This window comes from Leguminivora glycinivorella, chromosome 22 (genome assembly GCF_023078275.1).
Source record: "Leguminivora glycinivorella isolate SPB_JAAS2020 chromosome 22, LegGlyc_1.1, whole genome shotgun sequence".
NCBI lineage: Eukaryota > Metazoa > Arthropoda > Insecta > Lepidoptera > Tortricidae > Leguminivora > Leguminivora glycinivorella.
In genome coordinates this window covers 13,870,663-13,894,151 of record NC_062992.1, presented here as the reverse complement: position 1 = coordinate 13,894,151, position 23,489 = coordinate 13,870,663, and the positions used below count along the sequence as shown (strand labels likewise).

Sequence of the window (23,489 nt, the reverse complement as noted above, 5' to 3'; positions counted from 1 at the left end):
TCAATTCACAAATTATTTGAAACTAATTGATATGCATAAGTTTAATAAACTAACTAACTAGTAACTAACTAGTATGGCACTGTGATCCAAAGAGGATCTTGGCCTCCAAAACGAGAGCACGCCACTTATCCCGATCCTGCGCAGCTTCCTGCCAATTATCGGCTTGTAGCTGACACAGATCCGCCATCACGCTGTCTCCCCAGCGGTATCTGGGCCGACCCGCCGGGCGGCCACCAGTTGGTCTTCCCAGATACGCCCTCTTGGCAGCCCGATCCTCTCCCATTCTGAGTTTAATTACTTAGAATTATATTATTTATGTTATAAATTATAACATAATAACAAGCATTCGCTTAAGTATTTCTCTTATCTTTTTCGCACAAAAATTAAATAATCAAAATACAAGCACTAAAATTGTGTCGCTTAACTTCAAAACTAGGTAAATCCATTCTGCTGATAAGGTTAATTATTTTTCAGATCATATTATATATTTTTATATATTCAGCCTTAAATATGGATTTACATACCCACGTTTGAATTTAAGCGACACAAGCATACAGCATAATATAGTGATAATGATAAACGAGATAACGTCAGGCCATCCTTTTCGCACTATTTCTAAGTGTGATAGGACCGCACCGATGGGATTAAAGTTTATCAAACTAGAGTGCTACGCCTGTTGAAGTATATTTTGTATAACCAATAAAGTAATAATAATAACAATCAAATGATCAAGGCTCGAAATAAATCATTGAAATGTATAGACGAGTGAATTTGCTTTAGACAACAGCGACGGTGGCTTACCGCTACACCCAAGCTACGCCCGACTACGCCGTCCTTTCTTTTGCCTCGTAGATTTTATTTTTACTTAAAAAAAATGACAAAACCGTAGACATATTATATACTTCGTAACGACATCCTATACGAGTCTACAAATTATGCCGATTCACCGTCAAAATCCCTTTGTCGCCAAGCGCGCTTAGCCGTGCCACGACATAGGCCGATAGTCCACTATCATAATATGTTTATCATAGAAATATATAGGTAACTTCACGTTGGAGAAAACGGGAGGCATAAAAACCTATGATCATTGATCATACTTCTATGATAAACAGTTAGAAAGTGTTCCGACTATAGTATGAGATATCAAGGCCTGATTTAGATGGCGTGCGAACTTGCATACGATTTTACCGCAAATGTAATAAAACTCGTATGCGAGTTCTCGTAGCATCAAAATGGGCCTTAATTCATATAAATTAATATCGTTGCCTAAGGTTCTCGTCCTACCAAAAGCGATTAAGCTATGAGCATTTGTAATGTATATCGTTGTACGTTGCGTACACTGAGAGAAAATACAACCAGTTTTCATGTTCGTTCAACAAGTTTTTTGGTTAAAATAGCGCCTACGTGCTCTTTGGTTCAAACAACAAGCTACTTGTCATTTGAATCGGCAATATATTTGAATCAACAAGTCGATTTTATAAAAACAACCTGACACATATTGTTTTAAACATACGTTTGGCTGATTCAAATGGATAAACCGCAACAAGTCGAACTTGTTAAATTCACAATGCAAATTTCTCTCAGTGTAGTCAAAAAAAAAACACGTGGTTAGGCTCCTTAGGTTCGTACTAATCGTTATTAAAATATTCGCCCGTATGGAATACACACGCTGTATTATGAACATGCGATCGGCTTTCCGAAACGTAAGCGACTTTCGTCGTCACAACTCGCCTCTGTGGCAACTCACCTCGGTCTCCCCTATCGAAAAACGATTGTTATATGCTTTTATTGAGCAATTTAAAAAAAAAACTTCGAAAAATAATTTAGTTAGGCAAGAAAAGAAGCATCCCATAGAATTTTTGAGTTACCAGTATGTGAAGGCAAATAGCTTAATAAAACCATTTTTTTTATTTACATCATTCATAAACTTCTAACAACTAATAAATCTTTTCGTGCGCATCTTAATACATTAAAAACCCTAAAACCTAATTCAATTTGCACCTAAAAAGAACGTTGTCATTTACTCGTCATTGATATAGAAAAAATTACAAAAACAGCTTTAAAATTCATGCAATTTATTTGACATTTAACAATATTCTAGTATATTATTTTTCAAACTTGGTCTGATTAATACTAGATAAGGTGAATCCACGTGAAAGTAACGTGAGTCACGACTTCATTGAGTGTTTATTTGAACTACAGCTGCAAATGAAAGGATCTATGCATATATCGGGAAAGTAACACATAGAGATAGAATATAAATAACATATCAACTTAGCCCCAAAGTAAGCAAAGCTTGAACTATTGGCGCTAAGCGACGATGTACATACTTAAATAGATAAATACATACTTATACACATAGAAAACATCCATGACAGGAACAAATATATGTGCTCATCACACAAAGAAATGCCCTTACCGGGATTCGAACCCAGGACCGCGGCTTAGCAGGCAGGGTCACTACCGACTGAGCCAGACCGGTCGTCATATCACTTGGAACTTGCATCACTATCACTAAGTACATAGTATAAAACTAAGTCGCTTTATCTGTCCCTATGTCCCTATGTATGCTTAAATCTTTAAAACTACGCAACGGATTTTGATGCGGTTTTTTTAATAGATAGACTGATTCTAGAGGAAGGTTTACATGTAGGTAAAGTACCCGTGCGAAGCCGGGGCGGGTCGCTAGTCGTGAATAAATGGAACATGCCATAAAATCGTGACTCGTGTTACTCTTGCCGCGGATTTACCCGAAAATGTATTGTCCAACAATTTCAACTTTTCTGACACACCGGTCTTCCCATTTCACCAACGCAACAACAAACAACAAATATTGTTATTTTCAGTCTGCATTAACTAGTTAATTTTGTTTATATTGCTTTCTACCATTAATAAAAACACACTAAGGGCCAGATAATAAACGTCAGTAAGGGCCAGTTGCGTCAACCACAGTTAATAGAAACATCAGCGACACGCAGCAAAAACTATGGAAATTCCCATAAAAATTCTGTAACAGATATATTTTTAAATTAAAGGAAAAATGGAAACATTCACACCGCTGTGAGCCAGCCGCGCTCCCAACTCAACTGCGGGAGCGCGGCTGGCTCCGGCAAAGTCAGAGGTAGCAAGTCCTGCCGGAGGTGTGAATTTTTTCCATTTTTCCTTTAATTTAAAAATCTGAAATATCCCTCGCATCGCATTTCTGCATGATAAAAAACAAATTCTGTAACAGACAGTTTGGTGCAACCGACCCTAACAACCGGGCCTACTTCGAATTTTAAAAAGAAGATCAAGAATATTTATTTGTTATACAAGGGGGCAAAGTTGTATTTTAACGCCGAGTGTGGAATTGAAAAACGAGCAAGTGAAAGGATTCTATAGTTTAACCACGAGCGAAGCGAGTGGTTTGAGAACAGAATCCTGAACTTGCGAGTTTTTTAACACACGAGAAGTAAAATACATTTGCACCCGTGTGTAACATAAAACTTTTCCCCTCACTATAGCGAGGAAACTACAACGCAAAAAAATCGTTTATCACGGCTTCCAGTAGTTCCACAGGTGGTAAATCATCTTTATTACTAGATTCACCCACTTTTATCAATTTTAAAGCAGTTAATTTTACTTTATTCAAGGTCAAATTACTTTACCCACTAGTGGATAAAATGCGTTTTTACCCGCTGGTATTAAAGGACAAAACACGTGTTTCCGAGCTAGTGAGGGGAAAACTTTTTTATTTTTATATTCAACTCTAGGAAAAAGATCATCTGCTTTTGATTGAAGAAACTAAAAAACCGTTTTGTTCATTGTCAACTTGAGGTATACGTTATTCAAATAAAACTGTGTGGACGAAAAAGTTCCTATGACGCAATTGGTCGTATTCAACTTTTATTCAATATCAAAATACGATCCATGTCATATCTATAGCTAGTAATTGAATCTGAAAGATCAAAAAGTTTTGTAAAGGAAGCCACAAAAAATATGTCTCGACAGTTTGAATGTATCTAAAAGTTGAGTCTTTATGAACTCCATACTCAAAACAAAACAAAAAAGAATCCAACAGCCACATATGTATCTACAGCAGTGGCGGAGCGTCGATACAACTCGATTCCCTAAAATTCTCTAGTATCTGTTAGAAGTACATACAAAACAGATGCCAAGTTCGTACATTGATATGTAAACATATTTAAACCTTATTAAGGCGAGGAAGTGTATACTTATTTATGGGAAGTGCATACATATTTAACAAACAAACAAACAAAGCATTTATTGCAAACATATTACAAACATATAACATGGAGTAATATGACCCTGAACTCGCCTGCACCAGTGTATTAGAAGCGTTGGTGAAATAGGAGATTAACAAGCTTCCAAGCATCCAACGTACAATTATATTTATGTGTCTCTAGAAACTTAGAAATATTAAACCTAGTTACTAGATTAGTGAAGCCATTTTGCCAACATCACGAGAAATGCGTACCCATTACCCGTATTAAAAACCTGCAACGAACTAACCCTGGTGTTTCGTGGGTGGCAGTGATTGTTACCGTTCGGCGACGTCGAAAAAATAGTCCCCCCCCCCCATATATGCATATTGCATAATGTTCTTTAATGGGCAGTTCTTGTGAACATACCATATAGGAATAAGTAAGGGACGAGTTGCAACTCTATACATCAGTAAATGCGGGTTATTTGTAGTGACATCTAGCGACAATCACGCGTCAAAAAGAGTAAATTATCAGTACCACCACTCGATACTAGGTGTCAACTGTGTCTCTTCTGCCAAAAATGTAATATTAGAACAGTTTACAACTTATATTACAACCAGAAGTAATTTAATAACAGAATACTGATTAATACTATTGTAATATTAGCTAAAAATTGGTGAGCATTAGACTCTTCTTTCGTCGCAACATCTATCAACAAGTAGCAGTACTGATAATTTACGCTATTTGACGCGTGATTTATGCGTGTTTGTCGCTAGATGTCACTACAAATATCCCGCATTTACTGATATATGGAGTTACAGCTATTCCCCTACTTATATTTTTATGGAACTTACTGAGACAAATTGCAAAAGAGCAATTATAATAGCTATTTGTTTTACAAGAGGACAAAGTGTTTGTTTCACAGAATTTGACCACCGAATGAAACACATAGATAAAATGCAACTTTCTCATCCCCCCTTTTTGAAGAATATTTTTAACAGTTTACAGAAATCTGATGATATTCTACATTCTGACACTAGTAGTTTGTACATTGCTTGGCTGATTCATATTTTGGCTTCACTCTTAACAAGTAATCTAGGCTTCAATACTCCAAGCCTAGAACCTCATCGAATGCTATCTATTCGGCTCAACGTCAGCTTTAACCACCACCCTCTTACATTCCGTTTCACAGAAACACCTCTGAGGGTACACTTTATCCACAGATGACCCTAAGTTCCTCGGCAGTGTCTTAGCTTTCTTATAAAAGTCACTTTTTAAACAGTAATCGTAAATCAACTTTGGTCCTTCATCGAAGTATTGGCTGTAATAGCCATCGTAGTCCTCAAAAGACACGCTTTTGGTGTGGTCGTATAGGCAGCCGTCAGGGCGATGCCGGGGGGGTAATACCCATGAGGGGGGAGGGGTCGGGGCCCAGGGCGGGGGCCCCGAAGGTCATCCTCAGCGAATCGGCTTCGAGACGATGATGACGTCGGGCGCTGATCGGGTGGTTTCGGAGCTCATCGGGCGACGGTCGAATTTCTTTTCTGTGGGATTAGAAAAATAGGTTAAATCTAGACCTTTTAAGGTAAATGGGGGTACATTGATCAACAATTCAAGACTAACGGTTGCAGGAATTCCTCATATTGCTCTTGCCTTCACGAAAATAAACCATGTTGTTAGTCTTACCCTACATAAACAGGGTGTATTTTGATAGAGGGTCAGTGAGGGCAGTTAAATCCCGTACTGCTACGCAAAAACTATCTTTAAAGACCTTCCTTCAATTTTGTTGGCGTTAACAGATTTTGGGTAAAGCATACAGGTTGCGAGAAAAAGGTAGTTTTTGGAAAACTTAAGTATTTGATGCCAATCGAAATCGATCAAATTCCAGTCCAATCCAAGATCAAAACAAAAACAAATGAATCTCTTCAAAATGCTGTCAGCATACTCAGCCTGTTAGATAAGCTTGTATCTTAAGAAGAAGGTAAGACTTACGTTTGATAGATTCCTGTGGTGTGACCTGCCTCAGCAGTTCTATGGTAATCTCCGAAGTATTAGCGGGTGCTGGAGAAGGCCGCACGATGGTGGCTCCCGAATAGCCAAAGGTTGAGAACCCTCGGCTGTTCGATGAGTTTGTTCCTGCATGAGAGGAAAATATAAGCTGAATATTATGTAAGCATACATTTTAAAGAGAAATTAGTGCAATCCTCTCAAGGCAGAGGAAGGAAAGAAATTAATATTTTGAGTTCTGGGACTACAACTAATGTTCTAAATTTCATATTTTAAGTTTAAGTCGTAGTCTGGTGAACATGGACCTGTCCCGTGAAAGTTTTAGGGCTAAGTATAATTTTATACGACTTTAAAAGTGGATTATAACACAACAACAATGTGTCGATCGATTGACTACTGCTTTTAGTATTGAAGCACCATCGCAGATAGCTAAATATCGGTAGTTTTCGGAATTTCAATCCTTATCCTTTCTCTTCCACTTTTGATAATGGTCCAAGTTTAAAAGGTATACCTACCCTTTTTCGGGTATTCTAGAGCAATAATATGTATTTAGCAATACGTCCATACTAATATTATAAATGGGAAAGTGTGTGTGTCTGTTTGTTTGTCCGTCTTTCACGGTAAAACGGAGCGACGAATTGTCGTGATTTTTTAAGTGGAGATACTTGAAGGGAGGGTGAGTGACATAGGCTACTTTTTGTCTCTTTCTAACGCGAGCGAAGCCGCGCGCAAAAGCTAGTATCTCATATTTTAAAAACTGATACATTTATATTTGCCTTCTTTAATCCCACTTTTAATACTACTTTTCGACGACCGGTCTGGCTCAGTCGGTAGTGACCCTGCCTGCGGAGCCGCGGTCCTGGGTTCGAATCCCGGTAAGGGCATTTATTTGTGTGATGAGCACAGATATTTGTTCCTGAGTCATGGATGTTTTCTATGTATATAAGCACAAACTACAATATACAGACTATGCCACCCCGTACCACAAAATGCGACTGTCAAAACGAAACTATTGTTTGCAGCGGAAATGGATAGATGTCGCTCATAGTCCCATTTGGCACATATCTATATTTAATAAATTTGCAAGCCTTGTCATCCGATACATCCGTCTCAGGTTTTTCTCTTCAATAATTTGACAGGTGGAACTGACTAACTATTTATTTTTTATGCAGGAACATCGAAATGCCTGACATGTAGCGAAAGCTAGATGATACCGAATTTCGGGCAAATTGTCATGGCACGTTATGGTCTCATCAGAAGTTCGTTCGCTTTTCAATCCAGAGGTCACTGGTTCAAGCCTCGGTGGAGACACACGTAAAGATATCCAGTTTTTTGGGTTTTATTATTATTTTATGGTTTTTTATTTGTTTAGATTTTTTTTGCGTAAGTTTTCACGATAATTCTTAATTATTTTGAACGTACATTCCAGAATAGGCAAAATATTACAACCTTAAGTGCGTTTTCACATTATACCCGATCCGCGATATCGGATGTAGGAAGGATTTCAAAGGCGAAAATCAAAGATGGCGACTTAAACATAATATATGCGATATCGGTCAATGAATAAAGGCAAGAAATTGGTTCTAGCTGGGAATTTTCTAGAGATTGAAGACATTATTCCACCATTTGAACTTATGTGCAATAAAGTATAAATAAATCATTGGTTTTTGAAATTGTTGATATGTCATTTTCATAGGCTAACTGTAGGTATTATTGTATATCATTCAGGGACAGGGTACAGGGTTTATAGTAAAATAAAAAGAAACTAGCTATAATAACTTTTAATTATAATATACATTACAAAAACTTGTTTCATTTACTTGAAAATATTAGAGGTTTACCATATCACAACAAATATATAGTCATCAATGCGATGAAATAAGTTCTCAGGAAATTTATTTAAAATGTGATAAGCCTTTAGTGGATGGCCTGCTTCTGCTTTTCTTGTTTTCGTGCTCCTTCATCCCATTGAAACTTCGATGTTTACGCATTTTTGTCAATCCGTTTCGATGTGTACACAGGAGCAGACATGAGGGAACAACTCAAATGATTTTGGAACATACTCGTAACTGGGATTGGCTTCCACATCGGCTTTTCTACCTCCAATAAAGTTTGCATTATAAATTCACCGTAAATTCCATACTTGTATCAAATGATTATGCACTTTAAATAATCAGAGGTTAGATTTAGATGACACTTTTCTTCTTACGGCAATTATCCACTTAAACGGTGGTTTCGTTTCCACCACAGTCTTGGAAATAGCTAGAATTTAGTCGCTATTTTTCTTGGTGTTATTACAATTCACCATAACAAATTTTACTAGGCCCATATTAAATTTATCTCGAAAATGTTTACTGCAATATGGATTTGACAACGTAAGTCAGTGACAGGAATGTCAATTTTGGCCATAGTGAGCGCTGGTGAGCGCTGTCATCCTTTTAGTTACCCCCTCCAGGCCTCCACCCGCTTTGCACCCTGCACCTTGCCAATACAGTACAGACTTGTCATCCCATACATCCGTCTCACGTTTTTCTCTTCAATCATTTGACAGGTGCAACTTAATAACTTAAGTATATTCTGTCAAACAAATTTGTCAGTAAATAAGAACCAAGAAAACTATAGGTAACCTTTTCTCTAGCACCCCAAAAGAAAAGGATACATATAGTTTTCTTTGTTCTTATTTACTGACAGACTTGGTTGACAGAGTATATTTACTTTTCAGCAGGAACATCGAAACGCCTGACACATTAGTGAAAGCTAGATGATGGCGAATTTCATGCCAATTGTCAAGACACGTTATGGTCACGGTTGAAGTTGGTTTGGTTTTCAATCCAGAGATCACGGGTTCGAATCCCGGCGGAGAGACACAAAGTGAAGATAACAGTTTTTTTGTGTTTTATTTTAATTTTATGGTTTTTGATTTTTTTTGCATAAGTTTTAACGATAATTCTGAATTATCTTAAACGTACATTCCAGTAAAACCAAAATATGCTAGGTAAAATATTACAACTCTAAGTGCGTTTTCACATTATCCTATCCGCGATATCGGATGAAGGAAGAATTTTAAAGGCAAAAATCAAAGATAGCGGCTTAAATATATTGGATATCGATATCGGTCCTACATCTGATACCGGATCGGATAATGTGATAACGCACTAAGACGGAAGTATTACTTTCTGATTATTTCATTTTTAGTAGTATAAAAATGTTTTACCACAAACAACTACATAATTTCAGCACGACAGAGTCAGACGGCACTATGATCAGAATGAGACTAAAGTTGTCAAAATGATAGATATTGTATATTATTGGGGAATAAAACAATAATTATATTAATAGGCCAATTTTATTCACCAAATTCTTTGAAAAGTTTTTTCATTACCATACTAAGTGTTGGTCCAGATTGATAAAACATGGAATATTGGTAGTTCGGGGTGTAAAAACATGTCAAACCTGAGATATGAAATATTAGTACTTATTTTCCCATCAAATATAATGAATAAAAATAAATCAAACACAAAGTATTAAATAAAAAAAGATTCACAAAAAAGCAAGGTCTCCCCGGTGAGATTCGAACCTCGTCTGCTGCTCAAGTTATCGCAGCTAAAAAGCAGTATCTTTGACCGCCACACCAAACTTCTACTTAATCAGAGTGACGAAATTAGGTAACTTATAGGTATAATATGAGTAGTAAGTCATGAAGACTTTTCACGACAAATTGAATGAATATTCAATGTTTTGTTACTTCAAAATGCAACGTTGCCAGAATGCTGACTGCAACGTCGCATAACTCTAGTTTGGTCGTAAACTGATTTAGACCTTAGTAAATTATTATTAAAAATCAATTCAGAAATAGAAGATGATGGCTATACGGCGCTTGACTGATGGATGCGTTTTGTTATATAAAAAGAGTAGGTACATATTTCTGAAAATATTTTTATCTTCTTGCTTTAAACTAAAAATCATCTTGATATTCATCAATAATCATCATTTTGATATTTTGATATTCGTATATAATTAATAACCTAGATACAAAAAGAACATAATGAATGATACTTCGATATTTTACCAGTATCGAAACGCAGTAGGTTGGCCATGACAGCCAGTGACAGTACTAGTACTGAGGGCTTACTGCTGTCACCTGGGTTAACACATTGCGGACATCTTTCTCTTTTACTCCTATCCAGGCATATAGAGTGACATATATAGCCACATAGCGCAAACTCTGGTGTTCGTGGAAAACCTCCTAGCTATAGACTTGTCATTCATTCATTGTAAAAATAGTAAAAAGATTTTGACTCTAAAGACTAATGTTTAAGTGATTTTCAGTCTTATGTTAAAGCTGAGTAAGACGTGGATGGCGGCAAAGCTTTTGTAAATACATACATATATTTAATCACGGAATTAAGCAACACAAGGCAATTTTTGTTATGTATTTATATTCCGCGTTTTGTTTAAGCCGTATATTGTATCGTTTTTCATAACAAAATGCGTAGATAATTTACACCTTTAGTCTGTAACGTATTCGCAAAGGTTCTTGAGCGAAACCAAAATCGACAATATCCACCTACACTCAAAAAAAATCTTTATTTATTAATTAATATCTGGGCGACCGAGCTTCGCTCGGTTCTATTTCGTATCCTTGACCTGTGTCGCCATCTAGTTCGAAAATAAATAGTACTTACATCGATCAATCGAAAGAACTCTCAGTCTTAACAACACAACTACTCCATACGAGATGGCGCGCGTTTCGTCACAAAAGCTCAGTATATTTTTCTATTCGTGTTAGCCTTGACCTGTGTCGCCATCTAGTCTTTGAAGTAAATAATACTTACATCGACCGAAAGACTTCTGTCTCAACAGTACAACTACTCCACACGAGATGGCGCGCGAAGAAAAACGCGTGAAAACTCGAAAATTCGCGTTTTCCGGGACCTAAGGATATGTTAGATCGATTTTTCATCCACTAAAACCCCCACATAACAAATTTCAGCGAAATCGTTAGAGCGGTTTCCGAGATCGTCGGTATAAATAAATAAATAGATAAATAAATAAATAAATAAATAAATAAATATACAAGAATTGCTCGTTTAATAGTATAAGATATTATAAAGCAACATCTGCTGACGGTTTGTAATTGTCGATATTAATATATCTAGACTAACTTTCAATGTGGTACATGCAACTGGACAACTGTCACTGTACATTTGTAATCCTTATTACAAGAGCATAACGTCTATGGTTAGTTAAGACAGAGTATTGCTGTTAGTAGGTACGATGGGTACGATGTTGAACCTTAGGTTACCTTCCATCAATACTAATACTGAAAGACAATTTTTAAACTTATTGCATTACATGTGTCTTGCCCTTGGTCTGTGCTAATAACAGACCATTAACCCGGCCCCAGGGATGATAGGGACACCTCCCCTATTATCCACTGGGGTAACTCCTGACCGGCGCGTCCTTGCCGCGGGGGTGGGCACCTCACATTCTAGTAGGCCGGAATGTGCAGGTGGCGGAGTTCGGTCAGGGACCCAGTCCCGTGGGGTATAGCACGGAACCCTTGCCTAGGGTCACAGGTGAAGTCCTCAACGGCTGCAAAGGCGAAGATGGAGTCCATTTACAACGGCGGAGCAGGTGGAAGGGGCAAATCCTAGTAGCAAGCTAACTCCAAATGATGGAGTAACAGGTTGTGCTAGAGCTACGGCATCAGGCGGGGTGACGTAGTAGGGTTGGCGGCGGATGAGAATCTTCCAACGGCGGCACCCAAACTCTCCAAGAGGGTTACCGTCTTGGCGTCAGGCGGCAGCCGGCCGTAAAAACATACAGCCAATCTTCATTTCCCTGTTCAAACATGAAAGCACAAAGAAAGAGAGAGAGCACTAATACTAGGGCGTCCCCCTTAAGCGACGGTCGGAGCAATACATGCGATTCACTGCGATTAGCAACGTGGAACCTCGGTTCTATGACTGGAAGGAGTACTGAACTCAGCGAAGTCCTAAAAAGACGACGCATCGACGCATGTTGTGTACAAGAGACCAAGTGGAAGGGGTCCAAATCTAGACTCATCGGTAATGGCTACAAATTGATCTATCACGGAACCACCAGCGGCAAAAACGGCGTAGGGATAGTTTTATCGGAGAAACTGACCCAAAGACTAGTCGGAGTGGAAAGGGTTACAGACCGGCTTATGGCAGTTAAGCTGGCGTTAGAAAAACAACCCGTCATGAATATTATCTGCGCTTATGCACCGCAAACAAATAGTAAAGCGGACGATAAAGACGCTTTCTGGGACGATCTGTATCTTCTAAGTAATAACATTCCCAAGGATGAAAATATTCACCTAGGCGCAGACCTGAACGGCCACGTCGGCAGACTAAGCACGAATGCAAAAAGTTGTCACGGTGGTTATGGATATGGCGCCCGAAACCTTGATGGGGATCGGATTATTCAATTTGCAACGAGTTGTAACTTAGCAATTGTAAACACCTACTTTAAAAAGAAGGACGCTCATCTTATTACGTATAGCAGTGGAGGGCATTCAACGCAGGTGGATTATGTACTGGCCAGAAAAAGACAGCTTGGAAGCTATAGAGACAGTAAGGTCATACCCGGCGAAGCATTAACAACCCAACATAGAATTCTAGTAACTAAGTATAAGCTACCCAAACCTATAAGAATCAATAATAAATTAACCTCGAAAATTAAATGGAGATTGCTAAAAGATGAGGCTGGTCAACAATTTATTCATGACATGGTAGAACATCTTAAGCCCATAAATAACAGCAGAACAACGGATGAGGTGTGGAATGATTTCGAGACTACCTGTAGAGACACCGCCGAAAAATACCTAGGCAGGACCAGAAATAGGAAAGGCCCCTTTAAAGAAACGGAGTGGTGGCAAATAGAGGTAAAAGATGCCATTAACGCCAAAAAGAATGCGTTCAAAAAATGGCAATCTACAGGAGAGTGCTCAGATCTCGATGAGTATAAAAAAGCCAAACATGAAGCCAAGCGTCAAGTAGCTAAATCCCGAGCAAAATCCAATGCAAAATTTTACGAAAGTCTGGAGTCGGCCAAAACTGATATCGATATATTCAGAATAGCAAGATCGCGAAACAACAACAGCAAGGATATCAGCAACGTGAAATATATAAAAGGAAAAGATAACCAACTTTTAACTAAAGACAGCGATATAAATGATAGGTGGGTCGAATACTATGAAAAGCTTTTAAACAAATCTAACCCCAGAACTAGCAACCACACGAAACCACCACATGTATCTGGTCCAATCCCGGAAGTTACAACGGACGAAATCATCAAAGCTCTAAAGCTAATGAAAAATAATAAAGCTCCCGGACCAGACGAAATACCCGTCGAGGTCTGGAAAAGTATGGGTAATGATGGGATTTCGTGGTTGCAAGATTTATACAATAGGCTGATTCTAGGACAGTCTATACCAGATTCATGGCGCAAAAGTCATCTTATACCCTTTTACAAAGGGAAAGGTGACGTACGAGAGTGCGAAAACTACAGAGCTATCAAACTGATGTCTCACAGTCTGAAGATCTGGGAGAGGATTCTTAACAACAGATTGAACAATATAATAGAGCTCACGCCTAATCAGTGTGGTTTCGTAGCTGGCAAAAGTACATCTGATGCTATACAGGCCATTAGGATTCTAATCGAGAAAGCAAAGAGAAATAAGACAAATTTGCACATGGTTTTCATCGATTTGGAAAAAGCCTTTGACCATATCCCCCGAGATCTAATATGGGAAGCGCTTAGATCACAGCTTGTTCCGGAACCCTACATTGACTTAATCAGGGACATGTATAGAGATGTTTCAACTCAAATAGTCTGTCCTGCAGGAGTTACCAAAAGCTTCGCATTGAGAACTGGGGTGCATCAAGGGTCCACTCTTAGCCCACTATTGTTTAACGTAACCATGGATTACCTTACGAGGAAGCATCAGCAGCCGGTACCGTGGAATATTTTGTATGCGGATGATGTTGCCCTGATATCGGAATCAGCCGAAGAACTGCAAAACGTATTCAATCTCTGGGCCGATGCTCTAGAAACAAATGGCCTTAAAATTAACCGAAAAAAGACAGAGCATATGTCCTGCATATTTGATGATTCTACAAATCCAAATGATGTCAAGATAACCATCGATAATACCATTCTGCCCACTGTAGAACAATTTAAATATCTTGGGTCTGTTATAAGCAACGATGGGAGGATTGACGCTGATCTCACACAGAGGACTAACACTGGATGGCTTAAATGGCGTGAACTTACTGGCGTAATGTGTGATAAACGCATGCCCATAAGAGTGAAGGGTAACATCTACAAAGCAGCCATAAGACCGGCAGTACTTTATGGGTCAGAATGCTGGGCCACAAACAAATGTCACCTAAACAAACTTCACACCACGGAGATGCGTATGTTGCGTTGGTCTGCAGGCGTCACTCTGTTAGATAGGATTCGAAACCAGTATATCAGGGGCAGTTTCAAGGTTGCACCGATAACAGACAAGCTTGTCGAGAAGCGCCTACGGTGGTACGGGCATGTTCAAAGACGACCTCCTGATCATATTGTCAATGTAGCCTTAGCGATGCCTACGACGACGCGAGGAAGCGGGAGACCACCTACCACTTGGTTGACGACGGTGGGGAAAAACCTGAGAGAGCAAGGGATAGACGACGCAAACCTGCCACTAAACCGTGCACTATGGAAGAAGAGAACAGGGAAGGCCGACCCCAAGTAAATGGGACAAGGTCTGGGAAGAAGAAGATTGCATTACATGTGTCTAACAAAATTTCAATGAAATGGGTTGTGAATCTAATATTTAAAAAAATCACTATTTAAAAGGAGATGGTTGAAAAGGGTATAAAATATTAAAAAAAAAGAAAAAAAAAAGATTTTCACTACCGAGGATCGAACCCACGACGTCAGGGCCGCGTCCATCGTCTTACGCTACTATAACTGAGCTATTTAAGCGATAGAAAGGGTGGCGAAATATTAACTAACTTTCAATCTAGTACATGCATGGCGTTACGAGTCCTAAAATTCATTATATTCTTTTAAAGATTTATGTCTCAAAAGTGACACTTAACGCCATCTAACAGTGATCTCAAGGCAACAAGAAATTTGTAGTAACGCCATCTACATTTGCCGTGCTTTTAGGCGGTCGCATTTTTTTGTATGGGGTGGACATATCTACTATATCCATAATCTCTGATATAAGTATGTATTTATCTATTTAAGTATATATCGTCACTACTTTTTAAAAAAACTTGTATCTTCGTCTGTCAATGAAAAGAAAATTGTTGTAAGTATGTATGGAATGCATATACTTACTGCGTTTTAACTTTGAGGAGCTGCGTGAGATACGAGATTTTTTCAAAGTAGTGACGATATATCGTCGCTTAGCACCCATAGTATACGAGCTTTGCTTAGTTTGGGGCTAAGTTGATCTGTGTAAGGTGTCCCCAATATTTATTTATTTATATACTCAATTTCCTTACCATCGGAGCTAGGAGCTGTATCCACTTGGAATAAGCTTTCCCTCGTTTGGCATCCAGATTCTTTGGTGTCAGGAGCACCGACTGATACGTCTCTTATTTCCTTTCTTTCTTCCTCTTTGGAACCTTTGCTCCTGAAATAATAAATGATTAAATTATAACAATCTAATACTAGAATATGTACTTATATGACAGTCATGGTCTTGGGATACAAATATCTTTATTTTGTAATATTATGGATTTGGAGGATTTTGTACTTTTTCCCGAATTACGAAATGAGACAACGGGCATACTTGGAGTCTACTTGGGAAGACCGAATGGACGCCGTCCTGCTGGTCGCCCAAAATATCGTTGGGCGGATACAGTGGTAGACTTCCGTGAGCTCGGCATCGGCTAAAGCTGGCGCGATACCACTCAAGACCGAGCAAAGCGGCGTGCTCTTGTGTTGGAGGCCAAAACTCATTTTGGGTTATCGCGCCAGCCAAGTAAGTAAGTTTATATGAATGTAGTCTCAAAATACACTGAGTACTTCTTACCTGAGTGACTCTTCCTTTTTACTAGTATCACTCCTTCTCGGGCGTCCCTTGTATTCTATCCGGATATCGTCTTCCGGGACTGGGATACTTTCAGGCCAGTCGTGGTGATGGTCTAGGGAGGTATCGCGGTGAAGGAAGTCGGACTCAATGCTGCTTGACTGGAAGAAATGGAGTCATTGTTTTTAGGTTAATATTGGGTTGCTTAAGAATGCCTGAAGTTATTATGAGAGTGACTGCTATCTGATTTTCCAACCTAGAGGTAAGCTTGGTATAGATACTTAGATAGATTTTTATTGGACTTAATCGTACACTGTCAGTTAACAATCATAAATTACAAAAGATAACATTAATTAGATTCACATTTCACACGATTCAAAAATCGTGAAACTGTAAAGAAACGATCGTTCACCGAAAAGTAACTGGCAAATATCAAATCTTTAATATGTACTTAAAATAAGAAAAAAGTTATTTAACATCACCTATTCAGAAAGAGTAATTTTCTTCTCTCTTAGGAAGGAGCAAAGTGTCACAACGAAAAGAGTTAGCACATAAAAAATTGTGTCGATAATATTTTTTCTACTCGCCGACTTTAATCTGTCTATTAGGATTAGGTTTAGGACACCACAGACTAAACTATAAGTGCTGACTTTTCAGTGTTAGATAGTCTTTGACACTTAGTCAACTATAATATTTCATTACAGTTCACTTTTAGTTAACTGTAATAATTTCAAAAATAGAACTTCATACTAGTTCTTTACTAATTTGCGATACCTGGTAAATTTTTCTACACCTGAAACACGTTTTTCTGTATCTATCGCGTTATCGACCAATCAGAGACGGTTATTACAAACAATTGGTTGCCAGGGCCCCATTTAATAAACATTACAATTCAACAATTTTGTAAATAAGTGACATATTTGTAAAGTTTTGCTACAAGTGCTGTTTAATAAAACTTACAGATAAGTAAGAAACCTACAATTAGAAAACGTACAATTGTAACGATTGTAAAAGCCGTTTAATAAACATTTAAATATGTAAAAAACGCCTGTAGTTTACAATGACAATATTGTACTCACAAATTTGTAATAGTAACTTACAATTTACATAAAATCTAAATTTTCAACAAGTTCTCAATAATTTGGTTTACCGTTTAACTGTTTATTTATTAAGTATGGAAATCAACAACAAAATTAAAATTCGATCTCTCATTTACGTAAATAAGGATATTTTATTTGGTCTGTTTAGTGAAAAATTACTTAAACACACGAGATTAAAATAAAGAAATGAAAAGAGATTGCCGAGCAACTGAAATCTTTAAATATGTATTAAAAAAGGCTAGAATACTCATGTGCATCTGCTACCACATGATATTGAGAGCCACAGCTCATCCCAACGCACATAAAATCTGTAGTATTAGTCTCACTTTGAAGATAACCCCCTATTTGCCCTATTGCCCTATTTTTAAAAGTAAATATTCGACGGTTTGCTCACCCGGAATTTTTCGTTGAACGTAAAATCCGTTACATCCAAAGTAAAATGTATCCTTTTACGTAAAAATTGTCGATATTCATAATCTTACCATTACTGTCACTACTAGTTGTTAGAACCATATTTTTTGATTATGCAGATCGTAAAGCACACTTCAAACCGAGTTTTGACACAGCATTAATCTCCTGTCAGAATTGTACTACAATTTACATAATATGTAAACTTGTAATTACAATTATGTGTTCAATAAAGCACATTTCCTTACAAAATTGTTAAAAATCACCTGTCAAGTGAAAATGTTTATTGAACAGAAATATGTAAAATTGTAGCTTAACTCCTACAATTATGTAAATTTTCCACTATGACAAATTTGTAACTTGTAATTTTTATTGAACAGAAACTTGTAGAATTGTAAATTGTTGGTACAATTTACAATTTACAATTTGTATTGTTTATTAAATGGGGCCCAGGTAATTCAATGTTGATACAACGGTGAACGACGCTATTAACATTAATTTTAACTTGAATGATGATATTTTTCGTCCATTGATGATGAAGATGATGACTCATAGAAAAAGTATTGTATACAATAGTGATATAATTAAGCTTTTCACTGTCGTACCGTACTATTAGGCCACTCAGCAAGCTTCGTGGCCTAAACATGGTACTCGACTGAAAAGCTTTGTATTATATCACGATTGTATAAAATTCTATTAAAACACCAATCATATTTTGGGATTTTTCATAGGTGATTTGAAAAGCAGTATGTGTCACATGATAACAAAATTATTTCCACCTTAGGCGTTAATTTTTAGAATTCGGATTATATTTTAGAATTCAATTATAGAATCCTTCGCTGCCTTCAAGATTCAATTTACGCCCTCACGTAACGCCGCATGTAACTTTGCTTACCTACTTTAGTACAAGTCGAGGCCAGAACCCGCGACCTACAGGTGTACATTTATTTTAGCTACCAACGCTAGAGTCAGTAAAATATTAATATGTATTATTAGGTAAGTACCACTGAAAATCCGCAACATAGCAAAATCCACCATGAAAGAAGAAACTACGTACTTAGTACATATACTTATATCTATGGTATGTAGGTCCATACATGTTTTGCTTCCAACGTGAAATCGAATTAGCAGCGTTGAGGTCAGACCCCAATTCTAACCCTTTCCAATATAACCTGAACTTATTCAACCTTACCTCCAAGAGAAAAAGTCCCCTTTTCCATTGCCATTACTAAGAGGAAAAGAATTCTATGGAGACATTTATCCTTTTCACAAATTAGATGGCCTTTTCACGCCATGGGATGTTATCCGAAATATTTTTGGTTACATTTGATGTCCTTTTCAAAAGGTCCTGTTTTTTGGTGAAAATTTGAGTGATGTGGTTGTTGTTATTAAAAGCTTTTGAAATTAGGGTAAGAGGCACATTTAAAGAGAAATTGGTGGTAATTTGAATGAGCTGTGTACTTTTTGTGTCCGTAAACATTCGCGTTGTGTTAAACAAAATATTATTATTATGAAATTTATGAAGTACAAGATATTTGAGGGCCAATCGATGGTAAAAAGTGTAAATAAATAAATAAAATAAATAAATATTAGGGACACCTTACACAGACCAATTTTATAGCCCCAAACTAAGCAAAGCTTGTACGATATACATACTTATATAGATAAATACATACTTGCATACATAGAAAACATCCATGACTCAGAATCAAATATCTGTGCTCATCACACAAATAAATGCCCTTACTGGGATTCGAACCCAGGATCGCGGCTTAGCAGGCAGGATCACTACCGACTGAGCCAGACCGGTCAATGTGCGTAGCGTGCGTGTAAATATCTCAGACATCTAGTTATTCTACTTGACCTGTTTTCCTGGCTGCCTTAGAGCTCCTGGGGTTAGTAGGGCCTAGATATTTATGCTAGTTATTGGCACAATGGCGCTTGATGGTCACAAATACCAAATACGCATCATCTTATGGCCATGTCCAACATCAATGCCAGCGGCGGCCGTTGGAACTAGTTACCATACAATTTGATATGAAAAAGTCGACAAAATGAGGGCACACCACACCAATCGTGTACCTAACAAAACTCTGTCACTGTTAAAGCGTTCGTTGAATTTGATTGTATGGGAAGTTCTATAGACACCTGCTGCGTGACGATGATGTGTCTGTCAAGTGTGGTTGATGCAACTGGCCCTTGATTTGCGTTTGTTCTTCTGCTGCATCTTCATCATATTGGTATTGTTTTCTCGCTCTCTCGACTCAAGGTCCAAGAGTCTAAATTCACTAGAGTCAATTATTAAGTATCCAATAGCTACGTATACTTACTTTCCGTTTGTTCCGCTGCTGTTTGTACATTTCATTGGTATGGTTCTCTCGCTCCAGACTAGCCCGAGGCTCAGGGTCCAAGAGATTGGGGTCCAACGTCAATTGGGTCTCAGCCAGTTTGTCCAGGCGATCTTCGCAGGATTTGGCTAAGTGCTCCTGTAAATTTGTCAATTGGTTATGCAATTTTGATATTTAACGGTTTAATTTTTTTTCATAATGAACATACTATTGATTTAGTTGCTCGAATACTTTGACTATAAATTTTACAGTTCTTCGAGGGAAAGATATTTTTTCTACTGCCCTCTCACCTTAATGTACTTGTGGTCCTGATGCAGCTTGCGGATGCACTTGAAGAGGAAGACGAGGCTCATCCCCGACAGGATCAGAGAGAAGATAATCAGGATCACCAGAATGTGGGGCTCCTTCACGAGGGACTGCGCTGCTTCCTGAGAACAAGTAACGTAACGTGATTATAGACAAGTAGCTTTTGCCAAAATTCTCCAGACAAACTTCACACACTATGAATTCAGTGATCAATTGTAAAGTATGGATTATGTAATTTTGAATATCTTGAAATAAAATTAAAAGTAACGAGTTTAATTTTCTAGGAAAAAATCGTTCAAATACACAGCCTTTGAGTTAACATATTGAATGTTCGAAAAATTATTACTTGCAGCTCTAAGAGTCCTCAGATGCACTCTGAGTTGAGTCTCTATGTCAAAGGTCTGGTAGAGATAGCTCTTTAGCGATAAGACAACCTGTTGTCTGCCTTTATTTGCATATAATCAATTTATCTCATTTTTTGTATTTTTTGCTGAGTTATAAAGAGTATTCCATCTATATTATACGTATTGTACATAATATCATCATGCCAATCCATGGCACCTAAAGAAATGTGTTTTTAAACTTCAGTAAACTGTCCATGGCAGTTTTAATTCTGCTTTTTGACCACTAAAGTCTACGAGAGTAAAATCTGGGTAGCCTGTGAAATGTAAATGTTGTTATTTTTTACAGATCCTTGGAAAACTTACCTTGCAGCTCTCGGGATCTTCATCTGACTTGAGTCTGCAGTCAGCGATGCCGTTGCACGCTAGACTCGAGTCAATGCACGTGCCATCTTGGCAATCCAGCTCTGATGAGGGGTCGCATGACTCTGTAACAAATAGATCCAGAGATTAGACAGAGCGAGGAATGTCACTAGGTAAGGTTAGCGCGACAAATGAAGACAAACAAGAACATATGGCCATGGATGTTTCGTCGTAGGAACATAAAGTACTGCTTTTGCGCACTAGTGGGATAAAGGGGCATCACATCATAATGTACTTTAAAATAATTATATTACGATCAGCTTACAAAGTCTAAAACGAAATGAAACGGGCCATGAAATATTATTAAATGTAGCCTTCATTACATACGGTCAGACCATAAGTTAAAAAAAAATACTCACGATATACTTTTGATTCCAAAACGAAATGTGGGCCATGAAATGCGAATCTCTGGTTTTCTAAACCTACTAATAGAGCATGCGGAATGAAAACGGTCTCCCCTGGCGTCCAAAAGGAATTGAAATACAAATCTCTGGCTTTGATATCCTACTGTCAGAGCACTACTAAAGAAACAAATACTTACGATCCCCTTTCAGCGTCCGAAACGAAGTGAAATGGGCCATGAACTTCGAAGCTTTGGCCTTCGTTGTGGCGAACATTCTGACAAACATAATGTTGCTGGGACCCAGGCCCTCGTCCTCAGCTTTTGTGGTGACAGGATTAGCCACTGAACCGCAGTAGAACGCTAACCTGGGAACAAGGATTTGGAAACTTTTAATAGTTCTTAACATTCCCTGTGCTTCTTTTCAAAGATGATATTATTATGAAACGAAAGCAAGTGAATACTCGTAATCATATGATAAGCGATAGAGGTGTATGGAAGACGAAGACTTGCTACAGTTGCTACGCCAGAATATAAGATCAAACGAATGACCTTGAAATTTATAATAGATATCCATGTCCAAAGGCCACTTGCAGTTGCACCAACGAAAATGGAGGGTTAACCCTCGGCTTTACCCCCCATTTTATATGGAATTTGATATTTATACATGGTGGTTCCTGATAATAGTTATAATGCACCTAGCTATGTGTCGAATTTAACGGAAAACAGAAAAAAAACACGGTGTATATATTAAAAACACTTACTTGTGGTCAAAGTTAGACTCCGCGCCAAAAACTTGCACTAAATTGTCTTCACACTCATTCGGGAAGGATAACTTGTACTCCGTGAAGTTTAAGTATATCTGAAACGAAAATAATAGGATTTTTGACAAATTGTCTTTGATAATAGTAAAAAAAAAGAAAAAAAAGAAGCGTCTTAGGTCACATGTACCGAGACAAAGCGGATCCAAGGTCAAAAAACATGACTGTGATCTGAGCGTTTCTAATAAAATTTAACTGGTGTGCAAACCATTTTTCCACTTAGCCAGAATCCGGCTCGAGGACAAAATTGAACGGAAAACAAAACGGTGTATATTGTAGTGCATTTTATACTGGCCCACCTACAAAAAAAAAGTGCATGGAGTCCCTCCGCTCGGAAGAAGTGAAACTCCGCAATAAAACCTTAAAAACATTCTGTCAAGGGACTGTCACGATTGAAGGTTTAGTTACTTCCATTTTTTACTGTTTTACATTTTTACATTGCTAATTGCTCAAATTATTGGAAAAAACAAAACATAGCACGAAATATTGGGTTGGCACAAAAGTAATGACACACTCTACAAAACTCTATACATTTCCTTTCTTAAGTTAATTGTTTTCGATAATATTCTAGTATGTTGTAGAACATTCTAGGTACTTCTAATGTGAGGGTATATAAAGCCGCCCTCGTGATTGGTTTAGTTAGATTGAAATAAAATGGACGAGCGACAAGTTCGAACACTTTACTTATACGAGTACTTGTTAGGCCACGGTGCGCGGGCTGCGGCTGACAATATCAACACTGCATTGGGCGCTGGAAGTACAAGCCATGCCATGGTGTTCAGATGGATTGACCGTTTTAAATCAGGAGACAGGAGCCTTGAAAGTCAGTTACGCTCAGGGCGACCACCTGCATTCAATGATGACGATTTACGCCGCGAACTACAGTCGAATCCTGATGCTACTACTCGTGAATTAGCGGAAGCACTTAACTGCAGTCACCACGCTGTGGAATACCATCTGCATGAGCTTGGGTATCGAAAAGTTTTGGCTCGATGGGCACATCCTTACCGACGCTAGTAGTGCAGTCCGTGTCGCCATCTGTCAATCACTTTTGCTGCGACCCCGACGTAAAGAGTTTTTGACTGATCTGGTTACGGGAGATGAATCATGGATTTATTATGAGAACGATA

At 38.1% G+C, this 23,489-nt stretch overlaps 1 protein-coding gene across 2 annotated transcripts in view; it reads right to left on the bottom strand.

The window, feature by feature from the left end:
- Nucleotides 1-4,846: 4,846 nt before the first annotated feature.
- The window catches only part of LOC125237706 (neuropilin and tolloid-like protein 2), a 357,896-nt gene continuing 339,253 nt past the window's right edge, over nt 4,847-23,489 (bottom strand). For both annotated transcript variants that reach the window (XM_048144863.1, XM_048144864.1), the window contains 9 exons: nt 22,303-22,400; nt 21,740-21,906; nt 21,142-21,263; nt 20,419-20,556; nt 20,111-20,266; nt 16,276-16,433; nt 15,743-15,873; nt 6,198-6,341; nt 4,847-5,749 (listed from right to left, as the gene is read on the bottom strand). In XM_048144863.1, the coding sequence (XP_048000820.1) occupies nt 5,664-5,749; nt 6,198-6,341; nt 15,743-15,873; nt 16,276-16,433; nt 20,111-20,266; nt 20,419-20,556; nt 21,142-21,263; nt 21,740-21,906; nt 22,303-22,400 (1,200 nt within the window). In that variant the 3' untranslated portion in view covers nt 4,847-5,663. The remainder of the gene's footprint in view (nt 5,750-6,197; nt 6,342-15,742; nt 15,874-16,275; nt 16,434-20,110; nt 20,267-20,418; nt 20,557-21,141; nt 21,264-21,739; nt 21,907-22,302; nt 22,401-23,489) is intronic.